The sequence below is a fragment of the Onychomys torridus genome, chromosome 2, assembly GCF_903995425.1.
Source record: "Onychomys torridus chromosome 2, mOncTor1.1, whole genome shotgun sequence".
In the NCBI taxonomy this organism is placed as follows: Eukaryota; Metazoa; Chordata; class Mammalia; order Rodentia; family Cricetidae; genus Onychomys; species Onychomys torridus.
Window position 1 is genome coordinate 16,585,484 of NC_050444.1, and position 21,654 is coordinate 16,607,137.

Sequence of the window (21,654 nt, forward strand, 5' to 3'; positions counted from 1 at the left end):
ATGGGATCCTGCAGACATACAGCCATGTAAGTCATGGCAATGAGGTCTGTGATTTGAGTGTGAAAGGAGGAAGGCCCTGAGAGTTTCTGAGTAGATGAAAACATTCATCAAAGTAGTTCATTATGTTATCCTTGGAACCTATAGCAGGGCTTAATAGCCACATATCCAGAGAGAACTGAGGCCGATAACTTCAGCATGTGTTCTGTGTGCAGGTGACAGTGTGCTTGTAGGTAGTACACTGCAGCTTCTGTGTAGGCCCACAGAGCAATGTGGGGCCTTGAGGCATGACAAAGATACTGGGGAGAAGATTAAGTAAACAAGTATGCATGCACTCTCAAGTACATAGGAACAGGATTTCACCCCCTGTAGTGTCTATATATCAGTTATGTTTCATGAAATGACAAGTATGCTTGGCATCGCTCCTAAAACCAAATAAAAGAACATGGAGGTATATGTGTCTAAAAATGTGTTTTAAGGGTCAATGAGATCACTCAGCAGGTGAAGGCACTTGCTACAAAACCTGGTGCTCTCATTCCATCCCAGGACCCACACGGTGAAGGAAAGAACTGAATCCTGGAGGCTGCCTTCTGACACACATGCACATAAAAGGAAGGAATGGACAAATTAATGTATTGTAAACTGGGGACACTAGATGCTCAGCTTCCAGGAATGACTTGGATGCTTTACTGCTTTCTTCTGCCTATTATTCTTGCTACACATTAGAAAAGTTGTGTTTTCAAACATTTGACCTTTTCAGTATCTAAGAGTCTACGTAGCAGTAAAGCACACTGACTAGAGAGGGGCTGGGGGCACACTCTACCTGGTTGTCATCAACTGAATATTTGAACTTCTTGGCAGATCCTTGAGCGAGCGACAGTGAGGCCACGTAGCCTACAAGCGCAACTCCAAAGGCTTCGGTGAGCACTGCAGACAGGCTGTTCATAGGTGGAGTGCGGGGTGGAGGAATCCTATGAAGAGGAAGACTGGATTGAAGCCACCAACCTTCCTGCCATTTCTGGAACAACTTGCCATGAACTCCACTGCAGTAATGTTTCTAAAGTTTACATGGAATGCGTGAAACCCCCGAGGGAAAAACTAAGCATTCTTTTCCGGAGAAGCCCTGTTATTTCACCATTATTCATCAGAGAAGCAACACTGTAGGAAACACCACAGGGAGAGCCCCGTGCATTTAGCTGACACTCACGCCAGGGGAATTCAGGTCATACCGCAGAAATTCTGACTTGACAAAAGTTTCTTGTAGGAAACAAAAGCATATCTGGGCCTTCCTTTCATTTGAACTTTTCAAATATTTATTTGGCTGGCACTGGAGCTAGGTTTCCTCCCTTGAATGCTGCAGAGTTTCAGGCAAACACTAGCTTACTTTACTATAGGCTAATCTCCAAATATGCCGTTGACTTCATTATGGTAATTAAATTTTTAACTCAATCCTTTCTTGAGACAGTTAATCATGGCTTACACAAACTAAAGAAAATATGTAGGAAGAGCTCATCTACTCTCTATTGCAAAATAGACCACACTTAACTTCATTTCAAAGACGTCTTTAAAACATTTTTCAGATAATACCCAGCCATTACATCTTATTGTCCCTTGAAAACCATGTAGGCCAAATGACCACTTATGTATCCCTTATCATTTTGGGAGACTTATCCCCCACACACACACACCCAAAGAATCCCTATGGTAAAAATAAAAAAAAGGGGGAAGTGATTTCACACTGGTTGGTATCTTACTATCTATTGTGTGAGTAGAGTGTGGGCTCTTTCTCATTAACTGTTTCATTCAATTTTCCCAACAACCCCAAATCAAGTACACCGCAACCACTGTAGGGATGAGAAAATGTTTGGAGGAAGGTTACAAGGAGAACAGCTTAACTGGGCTTCGGTCTCAGCTCTTGGCTTTCAAACCCATGCTTTTCTGCAATTTCTTAAGAGGGTTTCTGGAAAGGGATTCAAGTAAGGGTGAACAAGGATAGATGTAAGACAGTTGTGAATTTTTGTCACCCACTTACTATCCATTACTCTCAAAACAGATTTTTATGAATATGCTTGCTAAGATACATATTATACAAAACTTGAAATGAAGAAATGGAACTCTTATTTCATTAAAGTTAAATGTAATTAATAACAACGGGACCGAAGAAGAAACCATTAATTGGCTTTCAACGGAAAGGCAGGGAACCTTTAGGAAACGAGGGTTGATTGAGGAAAGCCTCCTTTACCTGCATCTGCATAGGTCAGTAACACAGGATTTCTTAAAATTAATATTTTTTAGTTTCTGAGAATTTTTCTGTTATTTCTTTTTTTAAGGGAGTGAAAAATAAAATATGCAAGACCCAACAATTCTCAACTTTGTCTCAAAATTTTTATGCGTCTGTGTTATACAGCCTAGAAGAAGGGACTAAGTCCTAAGGTGCCCATTTTTCTCTTCTTGTCCAGCTGTTTTTGGAAGGACCTTTGTCCTTTCACAATGTTAAATATGGGAAACATTCTCTTGAAGCCTAGTGGAAAACTAGAGAGAGATGGGGAGCCAGGCCAGCTCGACCTTACCCTTCTCTATAACTCAGGCCCATAGGCTTCCAGTTCCACAGGATGCTTGCTTACATTTATCATAACTTAAGTGAAATAAAAATGACCACAAGAACATGTGTGGCTGAGGAATTAAGTTGGGCCAAGTCCAGGAATTTGTAAATTTAGCAACCTCCATTATTTTTCTAGCCATATCTTTGTAAACACTTTTGGAATCTTTTACTTGAAGCAATGCTGCGTAAGACAATTACATGCTTACTTAATAACAGGTTAGCTTATAACCTAAAAAATTACTGTTTTTCTCCACATGTTGGTTTTGTCATTTATAATAAAAATTAATTAGAATTTTGCCTCATAACAGCCACAAAAAGAAATGAAATCCATACGTACCCAGGCCCAGGCCCTTTGAACACCAAAAACAAACACTCAGATAAAGACATATTAAAAGAAAGGCTACATTACCCATTTGGAATGTGTCCAACTACTTCTAATCCGTATGTGTTTTCCATGTTGGTACAATAGCAAGCAAACGAGGCAGCAATGATCTGTGTGGTTCCATACAAAAAAAAGAAAGAAAGACATATATATGTGTGCGTGTATGTATTACTTACTAGCTGGCTTTCAAACACCTAAGACCACTTAAAAATACACATTATATATCCCATAATTACTATTTATTAATGAAATGCTAAGAGTTAAGCCAGGAGTGGTGTTGCATATCTGTAATCCTAGCTGTCAAGATGCCGAGACATGAGGATCTCAAATTTGAGAGCAGCTTGGGCTATACAGTAGTTCCTGGGTCACAAAAAAAAAGGAAAAGAAAAGAAAAGAAAAACAGAGGAAGAGGTAAGGAGAAAATGATTAACAGGCACAGAGTGAACTTGGTTAGGAAGCATTAGCTTCTGAGGTCTTAGAACACAGTTCAATAAATATCCACCATTGATGGTGATTAACTGTGTATTCTAAAATCTTTGATAAAAGGATTTAGAATGTTGCAATACAAAAGAACGCAAAACAACCAAGACAATGGCTATGCCAATGATTTTCATCTGATAATTAAACTGTAAACACAATGTCACACTGAAATAATTATTATGCACAGTCACCAATCATGTGTCAAGTACAATTCTAAAATATACTTCTAAAATTCAAGATATCCCTCTAAGTTTTCAAAGTACAGTATGTACAAACGTATAGTTTTTCTCACATTCTGCTTTGTACTTACCCAAGTATGTCCAGTTTTGAAGGCCCAAAAGGCCCAAAATGTAGTGGTGTGTGTGTGTGTGTGTGTGTGTGTGTGTGTGTGTGTGTGTGCGCGTGAGCATGTGCGCACGCACACTCACATACTGCATTTCAACCTACTTTTCTCTCAAGACATGAAGGAATGCTTTGTGAGAACATTATCCCTCTGTGAAAGCAACCTCTCAAGAGCATAAAGTACTGTTCAATATTCTTACTCTGCTAGTAGTAAATGCTGATTTACAGCCTCTTTTTTTTTTTTTTTTTTTAAATTTGAGGCTTTATCTCCTTCATGAAGTAAAACATGCCAGTTCCCAGCTAGGTGGGACAAATGACTTTCAGATAGCCTGCAAGGAGGTTCAGATAACTTATTTTGATGTTATTGAGATATTCAAGCAAGGTCACTTGCTCTGTCTACAGTCATAGTAAGTGTGTCTGTATATGCATGTGCATGTGTGTGTTACATGTGTGCATACATATTTGCCTGTGTGGGGGCACACATGTTTGCATGTGTGCAAATGCACAAGGGTTCTTGTACATGTAGAAGACCAAAGTTAGTGTTTTTCTGCTATTCCTCCCTATTCATTGAATTAGGGTCTCTCAGTCAAGCCCAGAATTTCTCTATATGCCTAATGTGGATAGTCAGTTTGTCCTGGGGATTCCCTATTACCATCTTCCAGGGTTGGAATTACAGGCAGTCTGATTTGCCTGGGTGGCATTTAGAAGAGTTCTGGGTATCTGAACTCTAGTCCTCACACTTACGCACTTAACAAATGAACTAGCTTCTCAATCCCACGATCATCTTAAAGCACATGTCAGAGCACTCTGTCATATTGGCGATGTCCCTCAGCATCTTCCACCCATTTTCACAGTCTTTCATCTCAGCTCTAGGACTTCCAGGTTGTCTAACCTGAGGCACTTTCTTTACACTGTGTCAATTTCTGCTCCCTGAGAACACAGCCTGGGCCTTTTAGGTAGAGATCTTAGGTTGATCTAAAGAGATGCTGATGATAGTTTACGTCAGTTCTTCTGACATGTTACTACATAATTTCATGACCCACTGTGTTGGGTTACGGTCAAATTATATTTGAGATCCTAAATACAAATGGCAAAAAAAAAAAAAAACCCTACCAAATTGGGCTACTAAAAGAATAACAATTGGGATAAAGTAAAACTTAGTTTTATCACCTAAAATGAACCTTGAGAAATCTTCTATAGACAAATAGAAATGAAACAATAAAAAACAGTATGGAATGATTCATCTTCTTAAAATGAATACATCAATCATATACTCAAAGTACAAATTCCTCATAAGCATGGCCAGAGAAAAAGCATAACACTATCAAATAAGGAACATATAACAATCAATGCTCAATATTAACTGGCAGTCTCTGTAGTTATGTTACTAACTAAGCCTTCAGCTGATGTTTAACTGAATTTACAAAAGTTTCTAAAACATCAAATGTGCTTAAAAATCAAAATATTATTTTGGATTTAACAAAGAAAAGGCAAGAATAAACTATGTGGATATTAATGTGATATAATAGTTATCTCTAAGTTACTGAAATGGTCATGGAGACAGCAAGCACCCTGCTTCCTTGCTGTATTTTGATAACATGATTCAGTTTCGTTATCTTGAGTTCACCGGTTCCTCTTTAGTATTTGTTAGTATTATAGGTATACATAGGCCAGCGCGGCTCTTGGGCTCTTCAACATCAGCAGGGAGGGATTCTGCCAAGATTGCTAAAGATAGTTCTAATCTGGCTCTCCTCCAACTGTCATGTTCCCTATAAGTTGGAAGCTTTATAAGAAAAATAAGAGGTGCCCAACTAAAATCCTATCCTTGTTTCTCTTCCATGGTGCAGACAATCAAGTTTCTGTCATTCCCTATAGAGCACCAGCCTGGTCAAGGCATATCTTCCTTACCAGAGCGACCCAGGGAAGACCAAGGAGCAGTGGTGATGGTACAGTGGACATGTCCAAAACTTGCCAGGGCTTCAGGGCATACACATGTGTATATAGGATACCTTGTGAGGATGATGAAGCTGGCGGGGGAGGAAAAAGGCAAGCCTAAAATGGCTCACGTTCTCTCAGACTCATTGGAGTAGAATTTTCTATTCTAACCTGCTTTCTAAGGTCATCACTGAGATACAGTAGTTGAGGTAAAAAATGAATAACAACAACAACAAAACAGAACCCACTTTCTTTAACATTATGTTCTGCGACTTTTAAGTATTTGAGCTTGCACTGGGGCTCTTGCCAAGGGTCTTGAAAGTCCATGCCATCTCAAGAATATCTGTCATTTTAGAAATGATCCTTATCAATTTTTTAAAGATGCTTTTTAGAGTCACATGCTTTGTGACTAGGTTAGGGACCTGTCTCCTGAAGGTTATTTTCAAATTTTGGTTTTATAAAACTTTTAATATAGCTTTCCAAGATAAAATGGACATTTCTTAAACCTCTTCCAAACTTTGATGTAAGATGGCATGGATCTTACCATCAAAATTTCAATCAATGAAGTTATTTGGATACCATTTATAATATACATGAAAATCCAAGGACCATTTAAAGCTCATTAGCATAGACTGTGGTCATGTCGATGTGATACTTTACTAAGTGCTCCTGGGAAAGGTTCTTAAAACTTCAGTCTTTAGAAGCAAGATATGATGTATCTTTCCAGTCACAAACATATTTCGAAGGACCAACCCTGGCCAATGAAAATCCTGAACATCTTTTCAGAGAGGTAAAATTAGTTCAGTAAAAGGAAAATCAACAAACCTTCCAATCATTAATGAATATTTGCCAGATAATAGTTTTATGTGTGTCACAGAGGTGTCATGGCAATAGCACAGGGTGTCATATTTTATTACTTTGCATAAGATCATACCCAATATCATTGAAGACTCACTCTTAGATATGTGTCTTATAAGATCTCAGACGATACATCCTCTTATTTTTATAAAAAATTGAAAACATATGAGAAATTCTGTGTAAATTAAAAACATATGTCCTTTCTTTTTAAAATTATTGACTCAAAATGTTTCTTACATTAATGTATATCCATGCAAATTAGTCTTTCATTAATGAGACACAGGAATGGCTGTGGGTTCCTGCAGGAAATGTAGTGAGCATCTGCAGACTGTACCCTCGCCCCTGAAAACAACTAAGTGTTGCTGATTGCATACTTACCAAAACCAAGTCGACAGGAAGAACAACTTTGATTTTTCTTTTAAACTGTTCATTCAGCTCTTTAACAAGAACAAGGACAACAATGCTCAGCAAGGATAAGAGCAGAGCTTCCAGCTGAACAGACTTGATGTTCTCAAACACATATGCGTAAATCTATAGGAATGAGAAAGGAGCAAAGTCAGGACTGCTCACAAAAACCCAAGTGCAAACCTGCCCTAAATAAACTCCATGGTGCTTTCCTAAAAACTCCTAATGACCATAAGATGCAAAGGTAGGGAGAAGAATAAGTGCTGGAAGAGAAGGCTGTGTTTTCATGCATAAATTCTCTTGTCTTCATTCTTCCATCAAACTCAGGTCAACTATGTACAACACTAATAAAGAGAATGAGTCCCTAGCTCCTTCCTTGGCACGTGAATGAGTAGAGACCCCCACCTTTTGAATCTCACCACTCTCCCAAATTTAACAGGAACACACACACACACACACACACACACACACACACACACACACACACACACACGTATGTCAAGAGCTGGTGTTTAATTGACATCAGACACTTGGCTTATTATAATCTGTTACCATGTTCTCAGCTACTCTGCATTTGTTTGTTTATCACCACATATGTATGACAGTGCTAGGTCGACAATGTGAACAATTTACAAACAGCCTTAACATTCACAGACTTCACCATACAATGGAGGAACTACTACTGAATTAATCAGTTAGTACAACATGATGGCAATAACATGGATTGGACACCTGAAGTATATGACTGAATGTGTGAGCAGTGAGGGTAGCCTTTCCAAAACTAGTAAACAGGAACAGAACAGGCAACAGGTAGGAAGAGGTGGGGGAAGGAGTCTGTGGAAACATTTTGCATTAAGGTCACATTTATAAAACTCAGAGCCTAGACTATGATTAAAGTAGTGCATGACTTCTGAAAACACATGGTCAAGAAACCAATACATTGGGAGAACCAGTCTCCAAAGATGGCTCTCTCTGGTGGCTCAGAATTCAACAGCTCAGAACCCACATTCAAAAGTCTGAGCAATGACATGTGTCTGTCAGCCACACACTGGAAAGGCAGACAGGAAGATCTCGGGAGTGTGCTGGACAGCGAGCCTAGACATGCCTCTAAGCTGCAGATTTAGTGAGATACCCTGTCTGAAACAATAAGGCAGAGATCAATTATCAATTGAAGAAGACACCCTGGTACTGACCTTTGACCTCCATGATGCCTGTGCACCCACCACACACACACACACACACACACACACACACACAAACACAGAAATATGCTATCATTAAACATTTTGTGACTATGAAGAAAGTATAGTAACAACACATTAATATTTGATACTCACTACTGTTAATCTTGGCAGAAAAAAAATTAGAGTAAAGTCAAGGAAAAGAATAAAATTAAAATCTGCATAAAGTTGAGAGCTTGTATTTATTCAACTAAGTGTCAAAAACATTTAGCTCAATAATTTAGAGTTTTGTGGGTACTTACTTACCTGCCAGGTCAACTTGAATTAAGACACAGGACATATTTTAAGGAATTCTAAATTATGTGTGAAGATGAAAAAATAAATAACTTAAATCTAACCTTTGCTCTATATAAACATTTGATATTAAGCTACCTCATTTGAATATTGTCTTTTAATTTGATTTTGTGTGTACATAGACTGTTTATCCTCCCCCTTCTTGGACATACCTAAATTGTACATATTGAGCATGATCACTAACTTTCTAATAATCCTGACAAAGAAAATATAGTGAAGCTTCACTGGGTGAAAACAACTCAAGTCATATCAGGTTGTCCAGACTACACTTTAACTTACAGATAAAGCAATAATAATTAATAATAATAACAACGACAACAAACAACCATTCACGTGTAATCAGATACATCCATTTAGAAACACATCATAGAACATGGAACAGTAGTTTTGCTTGTTACTGCTCACACTACTATATTTACTCAGTGCCATTGGGAAGATGCACTATCTTCTAATGATAGTTCAGCACTGCACTATCATTGCTACATGAGATGCAGATAATACTTTTCCTATCTGCTACTACACATTGTGGATGAAAAATTGTTCACAGCACCCTCCAAGTGAAGAAACAATCCATTTTTCTTATTTACCTACAACTCAAAGCCCAAGATAGAAATCCAGTCAGAAAACTGTAGAGATGGCTCAGTGAGCACCAATTGGTCTTTCCAGAGGACCTATGTTTGATTCCAAGCACCCACGTGGCAGCTGACAACTGTACCTCCAGTTTCAGGGGATCCAATACCCTCTTCTGGCCTATGCAGGCACTGCAGGTGAATGGTGCACACATACACACTCAGGCAAAACACCCATACACACAAAATCAAAATTGAATTAATTTTAAAGAATCAGAAATATAAAGTTTTCCTCAGTGTGATATATTCTAATGAGTATGGGCATATGCAGAGTGTCAAGAAATTATCTCAAAATATAAGTCTCTGTCCAGTGGTTTGAAGATAATTGAGAATATTATTGAGATTATTCATCCAAAAGAACCAATCATCCAAATGTCTTAAAGCACTTATATTATTCTTTATTCCTTTCACCCATGAGATTAAAAGTATGCCATGACAATGAAGTTCCCAATCCATACCAGATTTTTATGTAATGTGCATTTTGAGAACATATGTTTGCAGTAATACAAATGACCACCCCAGAATGAAAGGAATGAGAACCCCCCTTGGGGATTTTATTGTCTGTCTGGATTAAACTACAGCTCGTCAAACAAAGCATGTCCTACAAGATGCTCCAGAAGAGCATGGGGGTGGGTGGACAAAGACTCATTTAAAAAAGAACACAGGCATGAAGAGCATAATAGGAGAACAGGCTGGGAGGAGTCCTAATGACTGTCATGTGGACCCACTGAGAGAAGTCACAAGCTAAATCAGCTTATGGAATATGGGTGGCACATGCAGATGCTGCAGAGCTGGAGGTAAGGGTAGGCACAAGCATTTCTGTATGATCACTTAATAGTGCTCTGGGTATCCTAAACACATGGTAAGCTTCTTTTTCCTATAAGCCTGATTGTCTCAATACACTGGTACACACTCTCTATACAAGTTAAAAATTCCTAAAGGGATCATCATGGACTTCTCAGAGTTCAGAGAAACAACAGCAATGCTGTACAGATGAATAACCAAGTTTATTAGAACTGACTGATCAACTTAAATTAGTTCAGCGCTTCTGAGACTATAATACTAGTTTGTTATATGAAAAAAATGGAAATCCATATATACATAGACAAATCCATTTTGAGACAGCTCAGAGAATGAAAATTACTTATTCACTGCATACACATTGCTACATTTAATTTATTTAGATGTGAGGTTTTTATGAAACACTACATAGGTACTTTTACACATCCAAACACACTCATGTTTTTAGCTGAGTTGGTCATTATTTCTGAGTTTGTCTATTTTTACAGTGATGGACTCTCAACTCCTTGAATAGCATTTGAAAGAAAGTAACAAGTAATCTATCTTTGGTGTGCTCGATCTGATATAAATGATCAAATGCTTCATACATAAAAATGTCTAAGAATGAAGCAAAAGTGAAGGCAGAAAGAGCTCATAGTATTAGCTAACTAAAAAGCAAAAGGCCTCTCTGAAGTCACGCCATTCAGTTGTTTTCCACTGCACAATAATGGCTGGGGCTCTAAGACCTGCTTTGGGGCACACTCATGCAGGAAGAAAATTCCAGAATGTCCACTTACAAAGCTTCATGACACAAAGAGAAACCCCTCCCATGCTTAAAAAATATTAACAGGTGTTAAATACAAAATGGACTGTTTTTTCAATACTCAGTTAACTAGAAATGCCAGTCACCCAAATGCCTCTCCTTCTCCAGCATCCTGGTTACTACAATAAAATATAGGCAAGGAAAAATTAGTTACAATATCTTAAAGAATGAGGACAACATTGATAATAAGTATTCATTAGTAATTCTGGACTACCTACAAGGGGATCACACAGAACACTTGAATAAATTATTTCCATGAAAAATGAAACAAATAACACCTTCAGTATCATTTATTCTGCCTGTGCCACCTCTGTCATGAACAAGGCTGTGTTTCACTAGGGAAACAGGAGAGTATCAGTAAAACCGGAAAGTTTTGCTAAACGTCAGCATTCTATTTTAATAGTAGGTACAAACTAATAACTGTGGCTCTAGGGGTCTTAATTTTAAATATATGATTTTGAGTTAGTCATCAACCACAAGGCCAGGACTTTTTCCAGAGGGGAAAAAATGCTAACATTCACACATGCTTATTACATGTGCAAACTTTAGTCAGAAATTGCATTTGGCCTGATCTGTGTACAAATCCATGTTTGAAAATATGGAAGTTCCCTACATTTTGGGAAGAACGTCTTCTGAAATAGGACTCACTGAACCATTTTGATCATATAGCTGCCATGGTCTCACAGTGGATCCAGTTTCCTGAAGAATCTGTCTGGCTGAATGCTGCCACAGCTGGTAATGGTCTACACATCTTTAAGATACATCTTGAAGGCAAAGTGCAAGAGTTGAGGGAAAGAAGCAGAAATCCTTTTTGACTTTCCCTTAAAATAATTTTAAGAAAAGAACTATTCTGTCTGCCCCTCTATCATGTCAAGGTTGTATCCACGGATGATGGTTCTCTCTCAGCTCTCTGTCTTTCCCTTGAAAGTCATGTTTTCAGAACAGAGGTATATGACCGCCTGAAGCACACATTCCTTCCCAGCCCCCCATCAGACCACTGCTGTCAAGCAGTGACCATTTTTTCTTTCCTAATACTGCATGAGAGCCTTTCTCATCAGTTTGTAATTGTATCCACCCACTCGACTTCACATCCTCCCTCGACTTCACATCCTCCCTCATGGAGAACAAGGACAGGATCTATCAGCTGCATCGTCAATGCTTACAGATCTGTCAACAAAAGTTGTTGAGTACATCTATTCTAGCAGTTCTTTAATCAAGGGTGAATGCTGTTTTCTTCATCACTTTATGGAAGTCAGAAAAATATTTCCAGATTGTTGCATTCTTACTTAAAGCAACAATCATACCATTCCAGTGCATTTACCCATGAGCCTCGACTGCCCCAACATGATCCTCCACCACAATTGTGTCCAACCTGATGATATTTGAATCCAAGCTCCTGCTAAGTCCTCATATCCCAAAGCCATCATTCATCATTCTCAAACAAATGTTTAAACAAGTTCCCCTGTGTCTAAGATTTGGATGTCTCCTATCAACCTTGCCTACATACCATTACATTATTAAATATTTTAAGATCAGCACTGATAAGCTTCTTATAATTCCTTCCCCCAAAGTAGTGAACACAAATACCAAAAGAAAAGACAAAATATTGAATATCAGTCTCAGCTTACATTTTCATTAGTACAAACAAAGCATCAGAAAGGGCAGAAAAACAACATTTTATATATTTTTACATAAATTTCAGATCAACAGTTGTATCTCATGCTGGGAACAAATCCATTTGCTCTTGCTTCAAGGGATAAATGAAGTCTCAGGCCAGAATGGGAAGCATGGTATGTCAAGCAGCTAGAGACAACATGGGCACACAAAATTCTCTTGAACCAAACATTCAGCCAAGCATACCATGGCCCATGTGGCACTCAGCCATCCCTTGTTTAGAAAAATAAGCTTAATTTGAGTTACTTGAGCACTGGGTTTTGTGGTGGTGCATTTTTCAGTGAACTGTGGAGGATGGAAGGCGCTTAGCTCAAGATGGTTGAGTTGCAAAAATATTTGCTCTCTGATTTAGAATTTGCAAGTAACCTTTGTTGTAAATATCCATGTAATTGCTCCATATTCGCATTTTCTATCCATTTCACTACTGATTAAATCATGCTGAAGATGAACATTCTGTTTATCTCTCTTTCAACTTGTTTTGTCTATTTTTTTTTTTTTTTGGTATATTGGCATTCATGCAGTTCACAACAGAAACGTCACAATATCTGCAAAGAAAATGGGGGGCCCTTCATAAGCCACCAAAGTGTATTCTTGATTTGGAGTCCCAGAGGGCCTATGTCTTTAAAGTAGATTTGTTCTCCAAATATAAACTTCATTTGTACATACTTAGTTGTGATCTCATTCTCTATAAAAGAAAATGTTTCGTTGGCTCTGATTTCCTTCTGATTCCACTTTATTAACATTCTTGGGTTTTGCTTTTGCAGTCTGTGGACAGCAAACCAGAGAAGCGCTGTGCTTATACTTCAGGGTATATAGATACACACAAAACTGCTTTCCATTTTAAAAAGTCTGCATTTTTAATGCTAGAAATAAAAACTTCCAAGAAGGGTCACTAGAAATATTGCCAAGTTGCCTTCTCTCCTGAGTTTAATGCACAGAACTGTGCATAATCGTTTAGAGCAGTGTTCACGTGAAGCCAGGCCAGCAAAACGAGCTTGGCCGAATTTCTCATAGGCTGCTGAAGGCCTATGAACACTGGCGCCTTCTCAAGGAAATCCACATGTGCAAATATGAACGAGGAATTTCTGTCATTTTTATTATGCCCTTTGGGGAAAACACCCTTTCTAAGTAAGACATACTTCATCATCTCTCAGTTTTTAAAAAGTATTTTTTTCATTCTAACAAATTAATGTTTTCTGTTATGTGTTTGGAAAACCAGCTAACATATGAGTCAAATACCTGACTCTGCAGAATGTTGAGGATAGAGCACTTTAAATATTGAGCCTGAACTCCAAGATAGAGTGACTTCTAACATGACTATTTCAGTTTAATCTTAAATATATTAAAGTACGGCACATACTTTATTAAGCATCATTATAATTGTCAAGGAGATTTGGGGCAGAATTAATGGAAAATTATAATACAATTATAAATAAATTAATAATAAAATTATAAATAAAATTTAAAATACAGACTTCCTCAAGTCTCATGATGAGCTCTCATTAAAAGCAGAAATATTTATTTTCAAGGTTTATAAATTTTTAGTTCATTGTGATTTATAAACTGCAAAGAGATCTGTGGATTTATTTTATTGTTTCATCTTGTGCATCTGACTAAAAGTCTTTTAGGGAGAAGTATCAGTATTTATTATCAAAAGTGTGAAGAAGCTAGACTTTTTATATCTATTCATCCCCAGTAAGAAGACAGTGGCTGGCATTTATTGAATAGCTATGTTCTAGCACTTTTTTTTCAATTAATCCTGCAGAGTAAAACTGTCGTCAGTTAACAAAACTGACAGCAGATCATTTGTTCAGTCCCTAGTTGTACCTATGATCTGAATCTGGGTTTCTTGAATTATTATTATTATTATTATTATTATTATTATTATTATTATTTTGGTTTTTCGAGACAGGGTTTCTCTGTGTAGCTTTGCGCCTTTTCTGGAACTCAGTTGGTAGCCCAGGCTGGCCTCGAACTCACAGAGATCCACCTGGCTCTTCCTCCCGAGTGCTGGGATTAAAGGTGTGAGCCACCACTGCCTGGCCATGGGGTTTCTTGAATTCTAACATTGAAACCCCATTGTCACTTCTATGAAAAAAAGAACACTAATTAGTTATTTGGTCCTAATAAAATCACAAAAACTGAAAAGTAATTCAGAACAAAAGTTAATATTTTACCCTCTAAATAGCTGAAGAACGTATTACAATGTTCTTCAAAGTCACTACAAAATAACTATGTTTACTCATGAAAGAAAGTTTTCTATGAAGTATAATATAGGTAGAAATTTGAACAAAGAGAAAAGCAGAGTTAGGCATGAAGGAAATGAGGAAGAAAAATAAAGCTAAATTAAACCATTGTATCAATTCTTTTTAAAACTATGGAGGTGTGATGGCTAACCAGGATTGTCAACTTGAGTGCACCTATCTGGAGTCAATAGAAACCCAAGCAGCTGGACACACCTGTGAAGGATTGTCTTGATTGGATCACTTGAGTAGAAAAGACCCCCATTAAATCTGGCAATACCTTCTGGTTGCCCATCTACACAAAAAGACAAGGAAGAAGGAAGATTTTGCTTTTTTCCCTGCTTACCCTCATTCTGGCTGTCAAGCTCATCTATCCTGATGCTGAGGCATTCCTTTACTGGTGTAGGAGCCTGCTTCTTCAGGATTCCAATGTAGATTGAAGACCAGCTGAGACATCCAGCCACATGGATTGAACAACTACTGGATTATTGGCCTTCTGGTTGTTGGACTAGCTGGACCACAACTTGTAAGTGACTATTAAATTGTGTGTGTGTGTGTGTGTGTGTGTGTGTGTGTGTGTGTGTGTGTGTACTGTGGTGGCATGTTAACAAATGACCCCCAAAGGGAGAGGCACTATTAGGAAACATGACTTTGTTGGAGCAGGTGTGGTTTTTTTGGAGGAACTGTGCTCCTATGGGGTAGGCTTTGAGTTCTCCTATGTCAAGCTACACTCAGAGTGACTCAGATCACTTCTTGTTTTCTGCAGATCAAGATGTAGAACACTCAGCTCCTTCTCTAACAGCTGCCTACATGCCACCATGTCCCACCAAGATAATAATGGACTAAACCTTCAAAACTGCATACCACCTCAATTAAATTTTTCCCTTGATAAGAGTTGCCATAGTCATGGTGTTTCTCTTCTCAGCAATAGAAACCCTAAGACATGTAAACATAATTCATATTTTTTTCATTCTATCAGTTCTGTTCCTCTGAAGAATCCTAACACAGAGGGTGTGAGAATTATTCTAAAAGCTTCTTATAAATATTGGTGCCCTTTAACTTCTGGGTGGTCATGTGAGCAGCAAGTAAGATTTATTAACCTCTGCTCCCATTAAAAAACTTGTTAACAACTTGCAGCTACAAGTCAAAGAGTAGCCAAGGGTACTTAGCTGGAATTTGTGTTGTGCCAGCTCCCCACTACTGTAACAAACATCTGAGACAGTCACCTTATGGATTGAAAAGGTTTCTCTCAGCTCATAGTTTCAGAGGTTTCAGTCCATATTCATTTGGCCCCTTTGCTTCCCAGTCTGTAGCAAAGGCAATGAGTTATGGCAGGGGCAAAGCTTCTCATTTCATAGCCTGGGAGAAAAAGATAAACTAGCGCCTTTCCACTAGTCTCCACTTCTTAAAGATCCTACTACTTTCCATAAAGGCTAGGGTACAAGACTTTATGTTAAATCTAGCCCCTTGGGACACATTTCACATCCAAACTGTAGCAATGTCTACCACTTCAGAACAACTGAAAATCCTTTCTATAATCCAAGAGCGCAAAAGTAACCCTATACCACTTCATCAATCTGACTTAAGTCATCTGCTAAAAGTGTTCCACTGAGGTGAGTACATTTCAAGCCCAGAGAAGCCAATAAACAGAGATGTTACCTGTTTAACTTAGATAACAGACCTTTCTTTATTGCGCAGAGCAGCATCCCTAAAGAAGGAGGTATTGGGGAGACCACTGTTGTACACATCAGAAAATATCTACTGCAGGCCAAAAGAGGACAAAAGGAGAAAACTGTTTCCTCTCAAAATTGATGATAAAGATCAAGGCTACTGGAATGAACAAGAGAACATATAAGCTAAACTTGACTTTTAAAAATGAAAACCAGTGTCCCCGACTATTAGGATCTGTGACAATCTCGTTATGCAAGCTTATAAAAAAGTATATACATTAATTTATATGACAGGGTATGTATAAGCATTTTCTCTCCACAGGCTGGGCAGCTATCAAACAGGATGGAAGAGTTGTGAAAAACTGAGAAGGAACCCTAAATTATGTTCATTGACTTTCCTCCAAGTGCTTTGACCAGATGGCCAAGGCCTTGAATGATTTCATCTCCTCTGTACTGTAACACTGAGGTCAGACCTCCTCGTTCAGGTACAACTTAAAAAATCAGGAACAAGTTCAAATTTACATCCTGGTCATCTGCTTCTCTCAAATGAACTATGCAAAAACTCATTTTCTCTCAACTGAACTATGCTAAAACTCATTTTCAATTATCCCAGTAAAATTACCCATTGCGAATGGCTTAATTTTCAACTTATACTCAACTTACTACATTTTTTTTTAGACAGAGTCACACTATGCACTATAGGTTGGCTGGTAATTCACTATGTAGCTCAAGCTAGCCAGTAATTCACTATACATTCCAGGCTGGCCTCAAACTCACATTGTTTCCTTTCCTTGGTCTCTTAAGGGCTGGGATTATTAGTTTGTGTCATTTCTGTCTTGAATCACTACCATTTTTGACACAGACTTGTTAGCACACTGACCAAGAACAATGAACCATCACTTCCAAAGAACCTAAGAGCACAGGATCCTCTGACTTAGAGCAGCAAGAGTAACATGTTTTAAAATCTTTCCATCAGAACAAAGCCTTGTATCTTCTAGTAGCTGAGAAATGTGAATTTAAAATCTGCAATCTAAGTATGCATCTAAATCTGATTCAGTTTCAGTGTGAGATCTCACAAAAGATCTTCAAAGGCCTCACAGTGTTTGATCTAGATAAGATAAAGTAACGTGCAGTTCACCTCACAAGAAAACAAAATGAGAGAGGGGAATCATATACATAATATTTCAGGGAGCATGTCCACACAGTAACCAACAAGCAGGAGAGGGTGTTATTCTCAAGTCAGTGTGGTCTTTTTTAAAAAACATACTCCTGAAAACTAAGAGGATCATTTGTACGTGGATATGGCCAAACAGGGCCCAGTTCTAACCCATGTGTGTTTTCTACTCTGCACATGTGCAGAATAATACACCATTCCCAGGCAGGTCAAGGCAGAATCTTCTCCAATTCTGTTCTGTCCTGTAGACTGGGCGCCACCAAAGGTCTTAACTCTCAGCCAGTCATCTGACGGCTTACAGCTACTTTGGTCTGTTTTTGTTTGAGTTGGAGCATGGAATTATGTTGCTTCCAGGCGACGTTCCAGTTTTCTTGTTTTGATTTTAAGCTTTCTTGCAATGAATGAATCACTAAGCCAGATATTACCTAAGCAACAAAATTTCAGAACCAACTTTCAGCACCATACCGCCAATACTGTGTCTTCATTACTATTTTACCACTGAAGCAGGTGGGACATTAGCACAACTGATACTTTTTACCCAAATACCAATCTGGTAATTTTTAAATTTCATAACATTTGTTCCAATTTGTGTTTATTTGTGTGTGTTTGGTCATTTCTGTTTGACATACTAAATGTAGAGCTTCAGGAAGACAAGAATTCAGACCCTCTTCTCTTTAGTGCTGGGCACATGTCCCAAACACTATATATATATATATATATATCAATTAAGGGGAATTCCTGCATATTTCTTATTCTCATACTTAAAAAATAGTGCTGGGGTTGGGGATTTATCTCAGTGGTAGAGCACTTGCCTAGCAAGCACAAGGCCCTGGGTGTGGTCCTCAGCTTCGGAAAAAAAAAAAAAAGAAAAAAGAAAAAAGAAAAAAGAAAAAAATCAGTGCTTTTATTAACTCTTAGAGAATTCCATATATGCGTTCACTGTATTCAGAATCTTTTATTTTTGAGATTATACTATAATTACTACATTTCTCCTTTTTCTATCTACCTATGGCCCAGCTATCCCACTTCTTGACATATGCCCAAAAGACTTAAGAACTTACTCCACAGATATTTGGTACTATTTAAAAACAGTAATAACTAGGCTTGGCAATGATAAAGTCAGAGTAAAATATCAATATGTTGAATTTCCAGATAGAAATTTGGTAAAAATGTTATACCATTTTGATAGAGTAGTTCCAAAACTTGACATCTGTATTAAATAACCAATCACGGGCTTAGGAGATGGCTCATAAATAAAGTGTTTGCCATGCAAGCATGAAGACTGACATTCAGACCCTTAAACAGTGCAACTGCCAGGTAGGAAAGGGGCCTGATTGTAATTCCAATGTTTAGAATACAGGGATTTCCAGAGCAAACTGGGTAGCTAAATTAGCCGTGTTCATGGACACTGGGTCTAGTAGATACCCTGTCCAAATGAATTAAGTAGAGAGAAAGTGAGCAAAACTACCTAAGTCAGCCTCAGCTTCCACGTACATGTCCCCACACATGTGTCCACACACATGAGAACACACATACACATGAGAAAAAGGGGGGGAAAGGCAATAATGTAATGCAGACTATGATATGCAAATGAAGTGAATCCCTGCTGCAGACTAGAAAATTGAGTTGCACCAGTAATAACCTCCAAAAATAAGACCAGTAAGTTATTATAGCTCCATATATCTGTTGCTATTTAGACAGTTCACTTCAAGATTAAGGGTTCTTGCTATAGAACATTAATATTACTTAGCATACAGCAATGCATAAAATTAAGTAAAGTGAAGTTTGTTATGAAGTTCATTACTTAAATATTTTGTTGTTGTTGTTGTTGTTGTTGTTATAAAGTTCAAACTGAATGCAAAGTTCTAAGCAGTCATTGGTTTTAGTCTGCAAAGAAAGCAGGAGCAATGGAATGCTATTATGGAAATATGTTGAAACTGGTCAGTCATTCTTCTCTCAACTTTAGACGGCTTTTAATAGTTGATTGTCTGCTACTGGGCTCCAGCCACCAATACCAACCACACCTCTGTTTTGATCCCTACAGGAGTTCACAATTCTGAAAGAATGTGATAGAGTGTGCTGTTGTTAGTGGATCAAAAGCCCAGTAGATGGATTTCATTAGAACTTGGCAATAGATCTAACTCACAAAAACAGGCACTTTTTCTCATCAGTCACTAACTCAGTTATTCACTCTAAGGAATGATTTCTAAAATCAGTAGATTGTGCTCATTAAACTAGTTTCATATACTAATTAATAGCATTTAAAACATCCTTTTTTTGTTTAAATTCAAGTTTCTGTGGCACAGAAAAAATACTCAGTACTTTAATAAGCCAAATTCAACTTTGCAAAACATGCATGCAAATTATACAAACAGAGACATTTGGAAAACTTACATAAAAGAATCCCAGTGGTCCAGATATATATGGCATTTTTATTCCCAAGAGATACTTGACTTGTGAAGTCACAACATGGGTGGCGGCCCCCGTGGTCATCGCGCTGATCACAGGCTCTGTAACTAGGAATGTGGTACTGCCCAGCTGCAGCACAAACATAACCATCTAAAAGGACAGAGGAGAGTTGAGTATCACATCACATTCAGGTGACATCCTCAAGGTTCCTAAAGATGTGAATGTCAGGCACATTTTTGTTTTATAGATGCATAGTGAACTGGATAATGGGTTTCTTTACTTTGATGGATTCAGTATTTGTGTGTTTTTGAGAGTATTACAAGGTTGTGAAGTGTCCTGAAGTTTACTAAGTACAGTATACATGGTTTCATTAAAATTAACCCAATAGTTTTCTTTCTGAATGTTGACCATTCTTTTTCTTTTCCTTATTGTGCTGATGAGAATCTAGTCACCAGTGTTGACCAGGTTTCTGTAATAAGTCCTACTAGAATCCTCAATACTGAAAGAATGCAATGAAACATTCTGCTGTTTAACTGCTGCAAATAGAAAAATGGTTTCCTTAAAAGGCGAAGAGAAAGATATGTTAGAATCAACATGTGGATCTCTGTGGAAGAAAAATCAAATTTGTATTAACATACAATTTTGAAAATATAAAAAAGAATTATGATTCACTAGTTGATACCCAGTAAATGTATAACTTCAAAAACACTCAGGAAAGGACTTTTTACCTGAGCTTCTGAAAAGTGGGAGCAAAGCCTGACAAGATACCCTGGGTGACCATTTTAAAAGGCTGGTGTTTACTAAGAAGACAGCAGGTGTCTGTAGCTGGGGATACAGGTAGAGACAGATAATACAGACAGAGGGGGGGAACTACAGATAGAGACAGTGTCTTAGGGTTTCTATTGCTGTGAAGATACACCATGACCACAGCAACTCTTATAGAGGAAAACATTTAATGGGGTGGCTTACAGTTTCAGAGATTTAGTCCATCATCATCATGGTGGGATGTAGCATGCAGGCAGACAAGATGCTGAAGCTGAGAAACCTACATCTTAATCAGCACGCAACAGGAAGTGATCTGAGACACTGACCATGGTTTGAGCACATATGAGACCTAAAAGTCCACCCCCACAGTGACACACTTCCTCCAACAAGGTCATACCTACTCCAACAAAGCTACACCTCCTAATAGTGCCACTCTCTATGAGCAAGTGAGGGCCAGTTACATTCAAACCGCCACAGACAGGGAATGCAGACAGAGAAAGGGATACAGATAGAGTCGGGGAATGCAGACAGAGATGGAGAACACAGAGATGGGGAATAAGGATGTGTGTTAAGAAGGACTTTATAGAAATCACTATAAAAGTTTTCTTTAAGCACTTTCTTACAAATGCCAGCATCATCCTCCATTTCAAAGCAAGTTCATAAGGCAAAAGCACTCTCTTGCCATTTCTAGGATCGTATCTTTTGCTAGAGGAGATAGCAAGGGGGCCTTAAGAAAATCTTTGGTCATGTAAACTTGGTCACACGATGAGTAAAAAGTAATATTTATTAGAAGTTTGAAAGTAACACTAAATTATATTTGTGAGTATCCCTTCCAGAAAAGAGAAACAGGTAATGTTTTAATAGGTCAAGTCTTAAAATTCCTTTTGGATAATGAGATTAAGAAGAAACTAGCAGAGAAATTTCCTACAATCAAGAGGTTAACAGTGAGAC

At 38.0% G+C, this 21,654-nt stretch overlaps 1 protein-coding gene across 1 annotated transcript in view; it reads right to left on the minus strand.

Annotated features, from left to right (window-relative positions):
* The window catches only part of Slc26a7 (solute carrier family 26 member 7), a 126,623-nt gene that overhangs the window by 47,717 nt on the left and 57,252 nt on the right, over nucleotides 1-21,654 (minus strand). The window contains exons 5-8 of the mRNA XM_036178694.1: nucleotides 19,924-20,088; nucleotides 6,975-7,127; nucleotides 3,009-3,091; nucleotides 821-968 (exon numbers count right to left, since the gene is read on the minus strand). Coding sequence (XP_036034587.1) covers nucleotides 821-968; nucleotides 3,009-3,091; nucleotides 6,975-7,127; nucleotides 19,924-20,088 — 549 coding nt within the window. The remainder of the gene's footprint in view (nucleotides 1-820; nucleotides 969-3,008; nucleotides 3,092-6,974; nucleotides 7,128-19,923; nucleotides 20,089-21,654) is intronic.